This window comes from Dreissena polymorpha, chromosome 12 (genome assembly GCF_020536995.1).
Source record: "Dreissena polymorpha isolate Duluth1 chromosome 12, UMN_Dpol_1.0, whole genome shotgun sequence".
NCBI classification, from domain to species: domain Eukaryota; kingdom Metazoa; phylum Mollusca; class Bivalvia; order Myida; family Dreissenidae; genus Dreissena; species Dreissena polymorpha.
Window position 1 is genome coordinate 31,259,390 of NC_068366.1, and position 19,896 is coordinate 31,279,285.

Sequence of the window (19,896 nt, forward strand, 5' to 3'; positions counted from 1 at the left end):
TGCTATAGATGTATGTTTATACTTATTATGACTTCATTGGCTTGTATTTTAACTGTTATTCTGTGCTTTCAGAGATTCACGCAGTACCTGGCCTCCAACAACTGTTCATTCAACCTAGGAAACTTTGTGGACAAGCAAGGAGTGCAAGGTAGGAGAGATAGGTGAAGTAACCAGAGATGAACGCTCACCCTAATTGAATGTTTCAAGTCCTAGTTACTTCGGGTTTTATAGTTCAGGGGTCGTATGCCAGAGCATCTTAAGTTAAATTTTATTCTTATCCTTAAATTGGGAATTTTTCTTAAGTGTTTCATTTCATTTTGCAATAGATTGGCATCAAGATATACATTTAAATAACACCATTATGCCAATGTTATTTTAGGAATACCAAAAAAACATGTGTTTCCTTATTAAGTAAAGAAATACAAAACATTGTAATTTTGAACTTAAGCGATATATTTAAGAAATGACTCAAAATGTTTCTGGAATACACATACCACCCCTGGACTACAAATATGAGGAATGTGGGTTTGATTCCAAACCTAGCCAAATAACTTCAGTGAGCATAATATTATTTCTACAGCAATTATTGTACTTCCTCTAATCCAAATAGGGCAACCGTCAGTAATGTGCTCAACCGGCGTACACATGAAAATTGTGAGTAGTTTTACTGCCTGCAGTGATCTTATGACAGTTCTATAATTGAACCTTTGATTTTGAAGACTTGTTTCTCCTTTACTCTTTAAAAACTGCATGTATCATTAGTGTGCTTCAAAACAAATCAATCCCACCACCCTGTTGGGGCCCTCATTGACACTAAAACATACTGTGATGACTGAAACCAAGATATCATCATTTAACATGTAAATCTTTAATCTGCCAGCTTATTAAGAAATGAATCAGGTGAGAACAGAAGAAATTGCTGTCTAAATATGGGTCAGTTTCTTGTGACATAATTATCATGTGACTGTTAAAGATGTTGGCATTAAAAACTACTGTATCGGAACAATTGAAGCAGTGTAGATAGAGAATCTTGGGGACATTGTCATGAGTGTGAAACTTGAGAATTGAATAGATTGTAAAATTGTGTAGGCACAAGGTTTTGTGAAATTCAAATTTATCTTTCAACATATTATTTTTTATTTATTGGATTTGGCATGTCCACAAATGTTTCAGGCTTTGACACGTTTATTTTGGTCTATGACATGGCAATTTTAATTACAGGCTATGACATGTCAACATTTATTCGCCGCTATGCCAAATACCTAAACGAGAAGGCCATTTCATATAGACAGATGGCTTATGACTTCTGCAAGGTGAAACGTGGCAAGGACGATGGACTACTGAGAACTATGAACACAGAAAAGGTGGGCAAGAAATAGTTATGATACGAACTTGAGAACTATGAACTCAGATATTGTTTTGGAGTAAGAACAACATAATTATTTCATCAGATTATTTTGTACTATCCCAAGCCATTTATCAATAGCTGATACTGAGCCGTAATATGTATGCTTCATCTTGCAGAGCTTAATTCACAAGCAGATATTCCTATTTGTACGACCTCTCATATTTTCAGAATCAGAAAATGCTAGATATGGCAGGAAACATATAAAAAATACAAGTCTTGTCTCACAGTAATGACTGTCTAGACTGGAGACTCACAGTCCTGACTTTAGACACTTAATACAGATTTATGGCAGTGTCTCTGTAAACCTTATGAGGATTTTATGAAAATTTCTAAGAAATGTCATAGGATTCTTTATACATGTACTTTGAAATGCTTAAAATGGTCTTGTCATTTTTCCTACATGTTGCAACAGTTTTTTTTTGCTCCTAGGGAGTCATAAATCCATTAAGACATCCATTTAAACAAGATTAACCCAATAATGTTTCCTGCTAAGATTTGATGCTTGCATTTTACATCATCAACACACCCAATTCACCTGACTTCATTTTCACCTTGGCATTGACATAATTTTGGACTTAGACTAAGTTAGAGTCCAAATTTTTGTTTAACTCTAAATGACAATATGTTTACTTACATGTAAGTAAAGCTAAAGTCGCTTGCAAATATTTATTTATAATAACATCATTATATTTTTTCCATATGAGAAAAGGGGGTTTAATGTATGCGCATAAAGTGTGGTTTCTGATTTGCCTGTGCACACAGTCCTCTCAGGCTAATCAGGGACGACTTTTTCCGTATAAACTTGATTTTTGCTAAGAAGAGATTCTTTAAAAAAAACAAAAAAAAAACGAAGTGTTGTCCCCGATTAGTGTGTGACTGCATAGGCTAAACTGGGATGACACTTTACCGCACATGCATGAAATTCTGTTTTGACAGAGTGCGACCCATATTAACCCTTTCCAACATAGATACGTTTTTTGACACATTTGAAGTCCCTTAGAAAGTTACATTTAAATAAAAACCTTCCTTACAAAAGTGTAGTTTTAAAGGCTTCATTTCCAACCCTTAGATACTGATGAGCAGCAAACAGCATAAAACCTGAACAGACTGCGAGTTACTCGCAGGCTGTTCTGGTTTTATGCTGGTGGCAAAAGCCATTTTCACTTTGCTTCTTATGGGGGAAAGGGTTAAACCTACTATGTTTTTATGCTTTTCAGTTACTCAAAGCATTGCCTGCTCTACAGCAACAAATAGACAGTCTACTAGATTTTGACGTACGTATACAAACAGATCACAGAATTTGTCTGTTTTTAAGCAGATAGGAAGAAACGTATTGAACTCTTAAGTTGTCATTTTTGTATGAGTATATATATATATAAAAGGAATCTTTTTTCTTTTGTAATTTAGGACTACAAATAATTGTCATGTACTTCCATGTTTTTTTGGTTTATTTTAATGATCTTACCAAAAGAAATGTGTTTGCTTGTTTGTGTTAATATATTATGAACAGAAGGTCATTTTGAAAACAGATTGTCATTGTCTATCAACATGAAAAACAATGCATATATTTTCAGTGTACAGCAAATGAACTTACAAATGGCGTAATCAACGCCTGTTTCATGCTGCTCTTCAAAGATCTTATACGTCTCTTTGCCTGTTATAATGATGGCACAATTAATTTATTAGGTAAGTGCTTACATAGACATAGATATTGGCAATTTTGTTTAAAAAAAGGTGAGACAGCCATATATCCTTAATATTGGCAGTATTTTTTAAAAGACAAACTATCACTGTGCAACAAATTTGATGAATTATGCATACTCATACATACTTCTATAAATGTATTCTAGAATTGATATACTATGACATTTTGACATGTTTTTGGCTTTTTTGTTTTTTGCTAATTGTTATGTTAGTTTGGATTTATGTAATTGCTTTTGTAAAAAGTCTAGGGCATATTCTTTTGATTGAAATGTTATTGTCAGTTGACTTGATTTCATGGTGATCTTTGTGAGCAAATGTCAATTTAATACTAATAAATCTTGGATACTCTACCATATACATATAAGACATCTAAAAAGCACATAGTAAATGGGAATTTTAAATTTGTTCGTAACATGGTTCTGATTGTATGAAAATTCGTTGTACTTTGATTGCAGAAAAATATTTTGACATGAACAAGAAGCAATGTAAAGAAGCATTAGACCTATACAAGAAGTTCCTGGTACGCATGGACAAAGTGTCTGAGTTCCTGAGAGTAGCCGAGGTAACGAATGTTAGTGAAAATTGCATTGCTTTTTTTTATGAAGATATGAAAGGGATATTTTAATACGATTAAAATTAAGCCGTTAAAACAAGCTTATTTAGATAACCTTGAAAAAGGTTTTAAAGTAGGCAAATGATTTCCAAAAGTAGGAGGGTGATGTATGTTGATTTTTACTAAAGCTTCAGAAAGAAGTCCTGTGTTGTATATTTTTGTGACAGTAGCTTGTTTATTCACACCCACCCACGTCTTATTGCAACCCATGCAACCTGTTTTTCATCTTCAACAACTTTTCTACTAGCCAATCAGGACCTTGCATAATTTTTCCATAAGAATTTGCTTGGACATATTATTGTAATGTTCACTATCTTTGTCCTGTTTTAAATTCCATTTAATTATTAAGGTTTGCAGGCAATATTAACTGATGTTTTTCTTCTTTCAGGCTGTTGGTATTGACAAGGGGGATATTCCAGACTTAGCAAAGGTAATTACTCTCCACTGAACATGTTTTGATACAGTGCTTCAGATTGGTCTCACTTTCACTCTGACAGGTGCAGGGTTCGACACTAAGGAACGTCCGACAGACATTGTCTAGTAAGATCGGTGGTCGGGCTAGTAAAACTGCGGGCTAGCTTGTCCGACTGGTCATACATAAAAAAATCAATACTGATTCATATATATAACTATAACTAACTGCTGTGAAAACCTTTATTTTTTCATGTGTAAAATTACTCTCGTATCCGTTATTTACATTAAAACAAATCTAGTGTATTTAAATAAACGCGGAGCATTTACATGATTCATCGGTATTTTTAGAGGCAAAGGAGATCGAGCTTCCTGCAGAAATTGCTGGTTTCCATTGGTCAAGTTGTCATGAATATTAATGATTTTCTGCAGTGTCGTAAAACTGTAGAGCATGATTTTACGACTTATATAAAAAATCGGTATCGTCAATGTAAACATTTTTGCGTAGCAGACAAGAGAATGTTATTAAAAGAATGGCTTTGTACAAGTTCGGATTTTAGTCCGACAAATCAGTTAATAAAAATGAATGCCACGCTCAAACTGACACGAAACGTAAATATGAAGCAACACGAAAACTTCAATTTTATCCTAGATGGAAAATAGAGTCAGTTCCCATGGCTTGAATTTGACGAAGAAAAGCAAAAAAAAAAGTTTAAGTTTATTGTTTTACTCTATGCATACAAAAATCTGGTGTTCACTGATTATTTACTGATAAATCCTGATTAAACAGTTACATGACACAATTGTGTTAATTTGCTATGATTATGTCATTTATGGTCTAGTAGACATCAGGTTCGGGCTAGTACATTTTAAGAGGAGCTGGTCGGACGGTCATGCTCTAAAAAAAGTTAATGTCGAACCCTGAGGTGTCAAAAATGTTGTTTTTTTCTTAACATTGTCTTAAATCATGAACAAAACTTTCAGATAGTTATGTTATCGAAAAATTAATTCAATTCAATGTGGAACTGTCGATTTCATTAATTGAATTGTTATAAAGCTAGGAAAAGGATTAAAAAAGTCAGTGCTACAGAAAAACTTTCATTCGTCTTCTGGGGAAACGTGTTTGTTTCTTTGGCAATTCATTTTATATGGGTACTTAACTATTTTTTAATGAAAAAAAGCCAGGAACCAAACAGTTTAAAAAAAAAAAAAAAGTGATGAGATATGATATTAAAATCCTCCACTGATTTTGTTCCTGCTTTATATTAAGAAAAGCTCAACTAAAGATGTCAAGGGTTAACCCATTTGGCTTGAGGGCAAGTCTCCCAATGGTTTATAAATGGGGTGCTCTGTGAAAAGGGGGGTAAATGCATGTGCAAGTGTCGTCCCAGATTAGCTTGTGCAGTTCGCACAGGCTTATCAGGGACAACACCTTCTGCTTTTATGCTGTTTTTTCTATTTAAGAAAGTGTCTTTTTATAAAATTCCAGTTTAGGTAGAAAATGAAGTCCCTGATTAGCCTGTGCAGACTGCACACGTTAATCTGTGACGACACTTTATGCACATTCATTTAACCCCCTTTTCACAGAGCATGGGCCCAAATATATTATTTTGTTTTTCTTTTGTGACTCCCATCAGATATACATGTAACTACTTTATAGTTTTGTACAGTAATAAAAAACTTTGCTGATTGCTTATTTTCCCACTATACCTCTGCAAAATTGTGTAGCACTACTTTAAGCTGCATGCTCTATCAATGGTATATTCTTCTTACCTGTGACCTGTGTAATTATGAAGTATTTTTAACTGCAGACATGTTAAAGATTTATTGAATGTCATTTAAGGTTAATTTCAGATCACAGATATTCCCACAAATGACAACAAATGCAAATGTGTGTTTATTCTGTTGTTTACTCTGTTCTTAATGCATGGCTTATTCTTAAGAACTCATGTTGAGGAAGCTTGTCTTAAAGTTTTCAATTTCAAACTGTAATCTGTACGAGCTCTTAGCTGACCATTAATTGTTTAATGATAACCTGTTTTGTGCTGAAAAGTTTAGTTTTCATTGGCTTTGAATATTGACCAATGACACTAGTCTTGTTGCATGTCATATTTTATTTCCTGACTTTTAAAATTGTATTTTTATGTCACCCACCACTATAGTGGGGGACATATTGTTTTTGCCCTGTCTGTTGGTTTGTTGCTTTGTGTGTTTGTTTGCATCAAATTTTAACATTTGCCATAACTTTTGCAATATTGAAGATAGCAACTTCATATTTGGCATGCATGTGTATCTCATGGAGCTGCACATTTTGAGTGGTGAAAGGTCAAGGTCATCCTTCAAGGTCAAAGGTCAAATATACATGTATGGTTCAAAATCGCTCATTTAATGTACACTTTTGCAATACATGTATTGAAGATAGCAACTTGATATTTGGCATGCATGTGTAGCACATGGAGCTGCACATTTTGAGTGGTGAAAGGTCAAGGTCATCCTTCAAGGTCAAAGGTCAAATATATGGGGACATATATAGTGTTTCACAAACACCTTGTTTTAAATTGATTTCATCAACTTAAACAAACTGTCCATAGAAGAGGCATGTTTACAGATGAAAATTATTTGTAACAGTATTTTCGCTTCAATCTTCTGGTCTTTTATTAACGATTTGAAATGTAACAATTAAATGTATATAACATAATTTTGAGCAAAAATGTCTTTGTCTTCTTTTCAAATTTACGTCTTAGCTTGAGATTGAAAACTTGTGTAGTCTTCAGGCCTTAAGTTGTTATTAACTTCTCAGTAATGTATGTTGTGTATTTTGTTCTCTCCAGGGTTTAGTGGGAAAGGCTGAAGATGTAAGTGATGAGCAAATCTTCTGCAAAATGGACACTTTCACATTGCTCAGTCGTGTTAAGCCTTCATTTCTTATCATTATTTATCAGGGATTAAACATTAAGCCTATTAGCCTAAAGCAATGGTGCAGTTTGAACTGGGTTTCCAGTCACTTAAAAGCAGGAATGTTATAATTGTGTTCCCTGAAGTGATATTATTCAAACAGGGTTTTACCTTGCTAATTTTTTTATTATGTCCCCCACTATAGTAGTGGGGGACATATTGTTTTTGCCCTGTCTGTTGGTTGGTTGGTCTGTCTGTCTGTCTGTCTGTTTGTTTGCGCCAACTTTAACATTTGCAATAACTTTTGCAATATTGAAGATAGCAACTTGATATTTGGCATGCATATGTATCTTATGGAGCTGCACATTTTGAGTGGTGAAAGCTCAAGGTCAAGGTCATCCTTCAAGGTCAAAGGTCAAATATATGGGTCAAAATCGCTAATTTAATGTACACTTTTGCAGTATTTCAATATTCAAGATAGCAACTTGATATTTGGCATGCATGTGTATCTCATGGAGCTGCACATTTTGAGTGGTGAAAGGTCAAGGTCACGGTCATCCTTCAAGGTCAGAGGTCAAATATATGTGGCCAAAATCGCTCATTTTATGAGTGCTTTTGCAATATTGAAGATAGCAACTTGATATTTGGCATGCATGTGTATCTCATGGAGCTGCACATTTTGAGTGGTGAAAGGTCAAGGTCAAGGTCATCCTTCAAGGTCAGAGGTCAAATATATGTGGCCCAAATCGCTTATTTTATAAATACTTTTGCAATATTGAATATAGCAACTTGATATTTGGCATGCATGTGCATCTCATGGAGCTGCACATTTTGAGTGGTTAAAGGTCAAGGTCAAGGTCATCCTTCAAGGTCAGAGGTCAAATATATGGCCCAAATCGCTTATTTTATGAACATTTTGCAATATTGAAGATAGCAACTTGATATTTGGCATGCATGTGTATCTCATGGAGCTGCACATTTTGAGTGGTGAAAGGTCAAGGTCATCCTTCACAAGGTCAAGGTCATCCTTCAAAGTCAAACATCATATAGGGGGACATTGTGTTTCACAAACACATCTTGTTATTTTATATTTAGGGAGTTTATCTTGTATTTCTTCCATATAAGCATTACTGTTGTTCATGTATCATAAGTTTCTAATTGTCTAAACAAAAAATGATAAAAATATAATGTATGTTTTCAAGTGCCAGTGTTTGTGCACATAATTTCTACCATGGCACTTGTCACAATAATTTTAGAAGAAGATTTTCATTAAATGTCCACACAAGACCAAAATACTTTTATAAAACTGTGTAGAATTAGTGTCGATTAATTATTTCAGGACTTATCGTTAAAGAATATTAATTTATAAAGATGCATTTATAACGATGCATTAAAAGGCTGATGCTATTTTTAAGGTGAAGTAAACTTTAAAGACACTATTTGTTTTATATGGACCATTATCCAATACAGATGATATAAAATGGTTGATGCTATTTCATACTCACAACATGATTTGATACATGTGAAAATGTTCAAATCGGAAGAATATAATTCTCTTCCTTTTTCCTGCAAATAAATATCAAGCATGTAGAGATACAGCTTTCATAGTTTGTTCAAATGTTACCTTCTTACAATGACCATCTTTGCCTATTGTTAACTAACTGCTTGTAATTGTACCAAACTCATAGTTTATTATTCAACTAAAAATGTGACGGTTGATATAAATATCTTATGTTGAATATTGCAACATATGGTTGTACATTTATATAAATAATCTTCATCGAATCTAAATAAAATTGCGCAATTCTTTGCTTGTTTATTAAATTAAAATTAAAGACTGAAATATGTCTGATACATAAATAGTTTTGTAATGGATAACTCCTACATATCTGATAACTGATGACTATGAAATGTATGGTCTCTACAGGTTTGTAAAACCATTTAATTATTGACTAAGTGTATGAATACATTCAAAATTTATTTCTCCAATGTGGAGCAAGAACTGTCATTACATCATTGATATCTTGGTGTGATGTTGCTATCTGCATTTCTTTGTGAAGAAGATATTATGCATATGTTTAGTACACTTAGATTGGTCAACATTCATTATTCATTGGACAACATACTTACTTCCAATTTACATTACATAACATGTACTGGTATTTACCAGTATATTGCCTATTGGGGAAAAGTGTTTCATTCAAGATGTCATGTTAAAACCTGGAGAAATCATGTACACCCATTTTGTGTTCTGTTTTGGTTTGCATTGCTTGATAGTTCATTTTGTCTTTTAAGCCAAATGTATGTGAATCGATTAAGAAATCAACCTGAACACTTTTAAAGTTTTTAAAAGGTTGTAGCTGTAATTTTTTCCAGTAATAAAATTGATGGTATTTTGAAATGTTCTACCTTCTATATATAGAGAAAGGATGCTGCTGTTAATATTTGCAAGGGCAATTGTAATTTTACCCCAGTACCTGTTTCACTCTGGATCAGCAGACGATTTATTTCATAAATCAATCTCTGGGTTAATGGTCGCCATCTTTCGAACTACTTTCAAAAGTACAACAACAAGAATATAAACAGTAGAAGACAATTTTAATTGCGAAAAGTTGAAAAATTTAGTACATGTGTCACGGTTGTTGAGTGGAATAGTGTTATTTTCAACTGTGTACGAAGCATTTGAACTGGTAGTGGAATAAGCGAATTGTTGGTGGAAATGGAATTAAGAAATATATCTAATAATTCATCATCGTGTAGAATTATCATCAGCATCATTTCTGTGGTACATTGCAATATTCAAGTGTTTCATAGCTATGGTGCTTTTGACATGGTTCACTAACCATCAAGACTGAAATGATTCATGCACACAGGTAAAATAAATAATTGAATTTGTGCAGAATGTTTATTTTTTACAAATTCTTATTTAATTTAACCAATTTATTTTAGATAGATTGCACTGAAACTCAAAGTCTAAAGCTTAGTAAGACACTTAAGCCAGTTTTCTGAGAAGAAACAATACTTGTTCAGAGTATAGCAGGCTTATGCGGCCTCTGGTTTATTTATTTGGCCTCGGCCTTTAACCTGGGTCGCTTTGATTTCAGGTGTTTAGCCCCCATATCAACAAGGCTTTCTCGACCCTATATGTACTTATTCATATTGTTTAAAGATTTTGAAAACCCTCTCTCAGTGCCAGTGGGGATAAAACAGGGACCTACTTATAGCTAGATGAATGCATCAAATATGCCAGCAACACTTTATGATCAATAACTTTATAATTGATGATTATGTTCTTTTAACTACATTACTAATTTACCAAAACAATGTGAAACACATTTTTATGCCCCCAAAGGAGGGCATATAGTGATCACACTGTCCGTCTGTCTATCCGTCACACTTTGCATTTAGGTTTTGAAAATATGCTCATAACTTCCATGTCGCTTCAGATGTAACATTCATATTTGGTACATGTATGCATGTGTATATGGACAAGGCCTTCCCATACACACACAAATTTTGACCCCTTTGACCTTGAACTAAGGTTCGGCGTTTAGGTTTTGAAAAATGCTCATAACTTCTATCAAAGGGTTTATCGGGGGCGTATGTCATCTTACGGAGACAGCTCTTGATTTTGCTACTGTCCTCTGCACAAACCATGATATATCTGCATATGCATCCAACCAAATCGGTAAAACTATTTGTCACTTAATTACAGTAAACTTATTGCATGTTAACTTTTCAACAATATATATATCTATATAATTATATATAACAGATCTTGAAAAAAACACACATCAAACTTCAAATTGTTTTAGTAAATTATAGGCTTTAATTGGTATGGTGACATTGACATCACTCATGCATGCGACTATACAATTATACAACTATGGGACACATTATTTATGAGAAATTCCAATACATCAACATATCGTCTCAGATTTAAGGCAGATAATCTAGTGGTTTTTTGCTGCCATTTTTACTATAACACATTTTTTCATTTTATGTTATGATGCATTGATCTTGTATCTAAATTAACCAAGCAATCATGTTAAACTTGTGAAGAAAGATGTTGTCTGATAAATAATGAAAATATAATCACTACAAAGTGAACAAAATTCAGTTGAATACTGTGACCAACGAAGATTTGCCAAAGAGCAATTCAGATCATGATTTAAATTAAATACAAGTAATATGAAAGTCTGCCTATTGGATCCCAGTTAAGACTTATTTGTCAAACCTGCACATTGGCCATGTAGAATTGGGGACTAAATACCATCAAGTCATGTAAAAAGGAGCAGGGTATAGCATGCTGCTAATGATCTCTTGAGCTTTCACATGAATTTTACGGGTAATTTTCATACAACAAATGATATTATATAGTGTAATGATACAGCATTATGAGCACAAATTATCTGCATTTGATGTGCATTTAATACACTTAAAAATGCAGACAAGACACACTTCTAACAGAAACAAATGTATTTTTTTCTGCATTTTTCCAGCATTAATACTCTTCAAGTGTATTTTTTATCATCCCAAATTCACTTTACCAGGAAAAACTTTACCAGGAAAAAGGTATGTTAAAATTTTTAGTTTGTTTTAAGTATATTTTCAAATACATTAAGACACTCTTTTGCAAAAAATGTTTAACAAAAACTTGAAAATATTTAATATACTAAAGTGTAGTAATAATTAAAAGTTTTGTATGAGCATTAAAAACAGTGTCAAATTCATACCAGTGCCTATTTAGTAGCAGAAGGCCTTTATTATGGTCTACTTGTGGTAGAAATAATGCATTTTGTATAATACAACATACATAAATTAAAAAATATAGCTGCCCATACAGTTCAATACAATGTTCAATTAACTACACTATGCAAAGTTGAAATATTACATCAAGCTTGGAAATATCTTTTCAATAATGTATAATATGCTGTTTTAATTTATAAGTGAAATAGACACTGGGATATAAAAACTGATTTTACATCAAAACTAAATGTTTAATTTGATTTTTAGCTCCACTGGCCAGGGTTGGCATAAAACCCGGGTATTATAGTATTGACCGGCCCTGGCGGGTAATACTGGGAAAACCCGGGTTTTACTGGGCAATAGTGGGCAATACTGGGTAATAAAGATATTGCAATATTGTATAACTTGTACGATAATAATGAGTTTGTACATATTAAAAGAACATATCTATTAACAATTTTTTACTATTAGTTACATTGTCAACTTCTAATGCATGTGAAAAGATATTCATAATTCCTTCTCATTTTCATGAAAATGGTAATTCTTTTTCTTTGTCTCTTTGGATGGGCATTACTTGGGTATCGAAGATATTAGACAATTATACAACAGCACAACTTGCATAATGATAATATTAATGATTATAAATTAGTACATAACAGAAAATAACTATTAATTTTAGCAATTCTATTCTATTATTTACACTGTTAACTTCTACTTCATGTGGATGCATATTAATAATTACTTTTTTCTGCAAAAAAAAGCGCAATTCATTTTGTGTTTGTTTTGGATGGTTTGGATGGGCTTTACTGGGTAATAAAGATATTACACAATTATATAACTTATATAATTATTAGTCTCTATAGAAACATATCCATTAATTATTAATAATTAGAAACTATTTGTTACATTTTAACCAACTACATCATGTGGAAAGTTTGGAATCCTAATAATAATTTCTTATTTTTACATAAATGAAATTCAATTTAATGCTCTTTATGGACAATACTGGGTATAACTTGGTTTCTGTGTTTTATCTGATTTACATTTTATTAACTCACTTACATTATTTTTCTAAAAATATGAAATGATATGTAACAGAATGGTATTTATGCAGGAAAAGGGAAATGGGTAGAGACATGAGGGATTATACATGTAATATATATTTTTGTTATCATTCAACTTATTAAGTTGATCTTACATGTATGTTGCATTAAGACTCATGCCCCAATTTAGTGTTTTAAATCATTGACACAGTTTTGTGTCATCATTTATGAAACACAGTTTGTACAACTAACAGTAACACTGGGCCACTTGGATAAACATTGGACCTATTTGGGCCACATAAAGGCCCTATTAGGGCCAGACAAAGGCCCTCTAACTGTTTATTAGGGGCCATAAAAGATACACAGACTAGTGCCAATTAGGGCCCTCCCATAAACTGTGAAAACATTCTTTGATTGCTACATTATTAGTGACAGATTCCTGTTAATTGTGTTTCAATATAAAAAAGTATTTCTTCAATGATCCCTCATTATCAATTCTGACTTTAAAGTTTAATGATATTGTAATTAATAAAACAACAGTCACTTTGAAGTCTGCAGTAAAATTATATATATTATACAGTGACAATATGTTACTTCTATTTCAATGTTATTGCCAACAGCATTTGCTAACTCTTTTCTTTACAATAGAGGCTAGCAGAGAAGTAAGGATGATAAAAAACAATTACAACTGCATGTTTAATGAAGAAAAAATAGTATTGCCCACTTTCAGAGTATTGCCGGGGCGGGAAAAACCGGGTTTTCCCGGGGGCGGGTTTTTCGTGCCAACCCAGGCTTTTTCCGCTCCATTTTGGGAAAACAACACACTGGAATTTTGGGAATTTCGCATCGTGAAAACCCCAAATTTGGGAAAAAAAATAATCGCAAAATTGGCTCAATTAGGAAAAATTATCGCATGTAAATAGTGTTTCTTATATTTCAAAGAAGCCGTTAACTGGTAAATAACGACTATTTTGATAACTTATTATTAAAATTTTACAAAATATTATGAACATGTGTGAAAAGTGCAGGTTTTTTAATCTGAATTTGGGGAAAAGGCTTGGCCTATTTTTAGTTGAAAAAAATCGCGCGAAGCGCCGGATTTTGAGGAAAATAAGGAAAGTCTTAAATAATCATTAACATATTTTACAGTTTTTAAAACAAATTCAAGGCAACAGATAATTTAATTATGCAATACTTTCTATTTTCTACACAGGATCAGGTTATATATTTTAAGGTTAAAAAAAATAAAAAAAATAATAATTTTTTAATTTTTTTTTTGGAATTTGGATTTTTTTTTTTCAATTGGGAAAAAAACAACCAGATTTGCATTGGGAATGGGGCCGAATTTCGGACCCGTGGCATAGGGCGGAAAAAGCCTGCAACCCTGCCACTGGCCAAAGGTCCTGTGTCCATCGTGCGTCCGTGCATTAACTTTTCCTTTAAACATCTTCTCCTCATCGTCGGATACCCACGACTAATTCATTCCGTTACTCTCCAGCATTAGATAAATGGAGAGTAGCGGAATGGGTCGAACGTGGGTATCCGACGATGCTTCTCCTAAACTACTGGTTCAATTCTGATGAAATTTCTTAGGAATGTTACTGGGGTGAACCTCTTTCAAATTTGTTCAAATTATGCCCCTGGGGTCAAATTTGACTCTGCCCCGGGGTTCACAAAATTGAAAATTTGCTTATATAAGGCCTATTTTGTGAAAACTTTCAAAATCTCCCGTCCATAACCATTGGGCCTAGGGCTATAAAATTTGATATGAAGAGACATATAATATTCCTCTACCAAATTTGTTCAAATTATGCCCCTGGGGTCAAATTTGACACTGCCCCGGGGGTCACAAAATTGAACATATGCTTATATAGGGTATATTTTGTGAAAACTTTACAAATCTTCTCGTCCAAAACCATTGGGCCTAGGGCTACCAAAGTTGGTATGTAGTGGCATCTTATAGTCCTCCACCAAGTTTTTTCAAATTATGCTCCTTGGGTCAAGTTTGACCCTGCCCTGAGGGTCACAAAATTGAACATATGCTTATATAAGGCCTATTTTGTGAAAACTTCAAAAATCTTCTTGTCCATAACCATCCGGCCTAGGGCTATCAAATTTGGTATATAGTGACATCTAATAGTCCTCTACCAAATTTGTTCAAATTTAATTCCTAGGGTCAAATTTGACACTGCCCGGGGGTCACAAAATTGAACATATGCTTATATAATGCCTATTTTGTGAAAACTTAAAAAAAATTCTTGTCCATAACCATAAGCCTAGGGCTACACAATTTGTTATGTAGTGACATTGTATAGTCTCTATATAGTTTGTTCAAATTATGCCCCAGGGGTCAAATTTTACCCTGCCCCGGGGGCCACAAAATCAATTATATGCTTATATAGTGCCTATTTTGTGAAAATTTAAAAACTTTTCTTGTCCTTAACCATAAGGCATAGGGCTACCAAATTTGGTATATACCGTAGTGACATGTAATAGTTCTCTACCAAGTTTGTTCAAATTATGCCCCTTGGGTCAAATTTGACCCTGCCCGGGGTCACAAAACTGAACATACGCTTATATGGGGCCTATTTTGTGAAAACTTTAAAAATCTTTTTGTCCATAACCATTGGGCCTAGGGCTTCCAAATTTGGTATGTAGTGACATCTAATAAACCTCTACCAAATTTGTTCAAATAATGCCTCCTGACTATGGGTTTGTTCTGAGAATGAGCCACTTAAAGTATCGTTGGGGAGATGAGTTGTCAATTTTATTTTTATCAGTCTTTCATAATCCAGTATACCTGTAAAAAGTGAATTTGTAACTAATAATTACACAATTAAAATTGTATGCATTTAGATTTATTTAGTACTGCACATTAATCATTTTCCCAAAATATGTAGCAACATTATAATATATAATGCTGCAATACTAAAGTAATTTACTAATTAAAGGTCGCTGATGTGTAATGGATGTGGTGTCCACCTAATGATCTGGAGGTCACTGGTTTGATCCCCAGTGTGGGAGGATTCTTAAGAAATCTCCCAGAGACACCGAAGTACTGGTTCTAGGCCCAGGAAACGAACTCAAGAGCATTTCACATACATGTTCGTAGTTAGTACTTTAAATTTAATCGAACTAAAAATGGGTTAAAACTAACAACTGAAACCCTTATTAATACATTTTATTTTGAATCAAGCAAATGTGGAAATTCATTAAAAATAATAAGTAAAATTTAAAAATTCTACTTTTAAGTAATCATTATAATTTAGATTATTTTCAGAATATTTAATGATGATAATGATACAATTATATATTACCTAAATGATAAAAATAAAACATGTAATGTTAATTTATGAAAAAAATGTTTTAATCTTATCAATATCATGGTAATTACAACTAGATACAGGCACTTAGATGAGAAACATGCTTTAATTATATTAATGATCAACCCAGACATTTGTAGTGATTTATGGTCACTATTTTGATTAACGTTCTAAACATGACCTGTCATAAAAGGTATTTTTTAGCCAGTACTACAATCGGCAATGAAAGTCTGTATTGCATACATATTCCACCGTCTATTATCGATTCGCTTCCTCAAACTGAACAAATATTAATGTTTACATCGCGAAACGTAATGCATCCAGTTTCACTTTCGGTTTGGGTGGTTTTGTAAACACCGTAATTTCATCTTAAAAATTGGATGATAGGGTGATTAAATAATAATGGAAAAGTAAATCACTTGGATAATAGGTCAAAATGCAACACAAATGAACGTTAATAGTGCTCTTAATATCAAAGTTTCGGTAAAAAGTTTGGCGCTAGTTCAACGCGCATCGTATACAGCCTCATAACAATAGACTGACAACCTTTTGGGTAGTAAAGTAGTAATACAAGGCAATATGGCGACCGTTAGCCACGAGGCCTATCTTACGGAGGAATCCGAGATAGCCGATGTATCACGATTGTACCTGTTTGTGGGCAGAGTTATATGAGCTAAATTAGAATTACTTTGTCCAGTTGGTCTATTTGGGGAGGCCCCAATCATGGCTGTTTATTATGAAGTCTTGAACTGATTCATAGCACAACTGAATCAGAATTTGTGTAGTCTTTAAAGCACTGTATTTATAGTTTTTAATAAAAAAACTGTTTTGGTATTAATGCATTTTAATTTTTAATAATTTTCAATAAATTGCAGAGAGTATGAGAGGTGGTGGGTAATGCTAACACGATTAATGTTCAAAGGGTTTCATCTAATCTTTCGTTGAAGTGTAGTAGTCAAAATATTACTGTACCATAAGAATCAAGTAAAAATAGTTAAACAGTTAACTGAAAGTTCTTCTATATTGGAAGTAAAACAATATAGTTACTGTGTCACTTTAAGCTGAATATTGAGGTGGTTCTGTTTGATTTATCCTACCTCTTTAAAAATAGTTAAACAGTTAACTTAAAGCTCTTCTATATTGGAAGCAAAACAATACTTACTGTGTCACTGTAAGCTGAATATTGAGGTGGTTCTGTTTGATTTATCTTACCTCTTATAGAACACTCCTTTTTAATTGGCTAGGCCAGGTAACATGCTAACTGTTTTCTTTTCATAATAGGTCAGTATCTTTTTATATTAGGGTTGTAACGGGTATAAACGTTAAATGGTGTCACAGAAGTAAGGAAGACGACATTGTTAAATACTGTATAGCTAACTTTTATTCTGTTATTGTGGGAGAAAGTATAAGATAAAATTGTCACATGGCTTCTTCCTGAGGCCACACTATGGCTCAGTGGCCTTTTGCCCAGTTTTAACTTTCTGACCTAGTATCACACCATACTTGGTCAGTAACAAGCCTTGTAGCTGATATTACGGCTTAAAATTATTTGATATTATTTATGCCCTGATAATAAATCACTATTGTTCACATGCCTTTCTTTTCTCAACAAAAATGTAGTCAAAAGTAGTGTAAACAATTGTGCAGAAGGAAGCATAAAGCCATTTCGTTGCTTGTATATATGTGCCATTGCTTATGTGCAGCCTATACATTGAAAGTAGCAGAGGGGTTTGAATGAAGGGAATTATGGAAGACTTAGTGAGTGTGCTCAGAATACAACAACCATAATTCAAGCATCAATATATTTGCTGTAAAGTTTAACACTTAAAGTTAAATCAAGTATAATTTTACAGGCAATATCTCTTTCTGCTTATTAACGGCTTCATTTAAGGATATACTGAGGGTTGCAAGCAAAACTTAAGTATCTGTTTAACAAGTCTATATTTGATACACAAATTTCACGCTAGACCTTCCATAGTTTGGCATCAAAATCTATTAAAATTTTTACTCCCTCCTCATTACCCCTTTATATTCGCTTAGCAGATCAAATTAAATTAAAGACCTTTCTGGCGAGATTCAAGTTTTAAAGGTTTCATTTCCAACCATAAGATACTGATCAGCAGCAAACAGCTAACACATAGACAGACTGGAAGTTACTTTAGTAACTCACGGGCTGTTCCAGTTTTATGCTGGCTGCATATAGCCATTTTCCCTTTGCTTCCAAGCAGGAAAGGGATAACTGACTGTTGCTTCCTTCCAGGCCCCGGCCAGCCTGCTAGACGCTCTGGAGGAGCATTTGAAGTCCCTCGAGGGAAAGAAGGGGACAGCAACAGTGGCCCCACCACCCAAGTATGTACACATCAAAAATAGCACTTGAATCAGCCAAGTCTGATTTCGTATATGAGACTTAATGCATAACATAAAACATCTGATCAAGTGCGGGTCAAAATTTTATAGTGCAGGGCTTGGGGGATTGAACTAATTTCTACTGCAGAATGAGTCAAGATTGTGAACCATATCTTTAGTCTGCTAATCTGCAATCTTTGGTGCTTTCTTTTTTAAACAGTTTTGTGTATACTAGTAACTTTATTGTATCAATGTTCAACCTATGCTAAGTATATTTACCTTTATTTTTTTTATGCCCCCCTTCAAAGAAGAGTGGGTATATTGCTTTGCTCATGTCGGTCTGTCGGTCCGTCCACCAGGTGGTTGTCAGACGATAACTCAAGAACGCTTGGGCCTAGGATCATGAAACTTCATAGGTACATTGATCATGACTCGCAGATGACCCCTATTGATTTTGAGGTCACTAGGTCAAAGGTCAAGGTCACGGTGACCCGAAATAGTAAAATGGTTTCCAGATGATAACTCAAGAACGCTTAGGCCTAGGATCATGAAACTTGATAGGTAGATTGATCATGACTCGCAGATGACCCCTATTGATTTTCAGGTCACTAGGTCAAAGGTCAAGGTCACGATGACCCGAAATAGTAAAATGGTTTCCGGATGATAACTCAAGAACGCTTATTCCTAGGATCATGAAACTTGATAGGTAGAATGATCATGACTGGCAGATGACCCCTATTGATTTTCATGTCACTAGGTCAAAGGTCAAGGTCACGGTGACCCGAAATATTAAAATGGTGTCCGGATGATAACTCAAGAATGCTTATGGCTAGGATCATGAAACTTCATAGGTACATTGATCATGACTGGCAGATGACCCCTATTGATTTTCAGGTCACTAGGTCAAAGGTCAAGGTCACAGTGACAAAAAACATATTAACACAATGGCTCTCACTACAACGGAGCGGTCGGTCGGTCTGTCGGTCCGTCCACCAGGTGGTTGTCAGACGATAACTCAAGAACGCTTGGGCCTAGGATCATGAAACTTCATAGGTACATTGATCATGACTCGCAGATGACCCCTATTGATTTTGAGGTCACTAGGTCAAAGGTCAAGGTCACGGTGACCCGAAATAGTAAAATGGTTTCCGGATGATAACTCAAGAACGCTTAGGCCTAGGATCATGAAACTTGATAGGTAGATTGATCAGGACTCGCAGATGACCCCTATTGATTTTGAGGTCACTAGGTCAAAGGTCAAGGTCACAGTGACCCGAAATAGTAAAAGGGTTTCCGGATGATAACTCAAGAACGCTTAGGCCTAGGATCATGAAACTTGATAGGTAGATTGATCATGACTCGCAGATGACCCCTATTGATTTTCAGGTCACTAGGTCAAAGGTC

At 34.1% G+C, this 19,896-nt stretch overlaps 1 protein-coding gene across 9 annotated transcripts in view; it reads left to right on the forward strand.

The window, feature by feature from the left end:
• The window catches only part of LOC127852364 (phosphatidylinositol-binding clathrin assembly protein LAP-like), a 71,882-nt gene that overhangs the window by 25,411 nt on the left and 26,575 nt on the right, over positions 1–19,896 (forward strand). For 6 of the 9 annotated variants that reach the window (XR_008036216.1, XM_052386322.1, XM_052386320.1 and 3 more), the window contains exons 3-10: positions 73–148; positions 1,222–1,364; positions 2,626–2,682; positions 2,983–3,094; positions 3,568–3,683; positions 4,114–4,155; positions 6,968–6,991; positions 18,407–18,495. Coding sequence is in view for 8 of the 9 variants with exons in the window: in XM_052386322.1 (XP_052242282.1) it covers positions 73–148; positions 1,222–1,364; positions 2,626–2,682; positions 2,983–3,094; positions 3,568–3,683; positions 4,114–4,155; positions 6,968–6,991; positions 18,407–18,495 (659 nt within the window). In the remaining variant the exon portion in view is untranslated. The remainder of the gene's footprint in view (positions 1–72; positions 149–1,221; positions 1,365–2,625; positions 2,683–2,982; positions 3,095–3,567; positions 3,684–4,113; positions 4,156–6,967; positions 6,992–18,406; positions 18,496–19,896) is intronic. The other 3 variants (XM_052386321.1, XM_052386324.1, XM_052386326.1) reach the window with 3 other exon arrangements.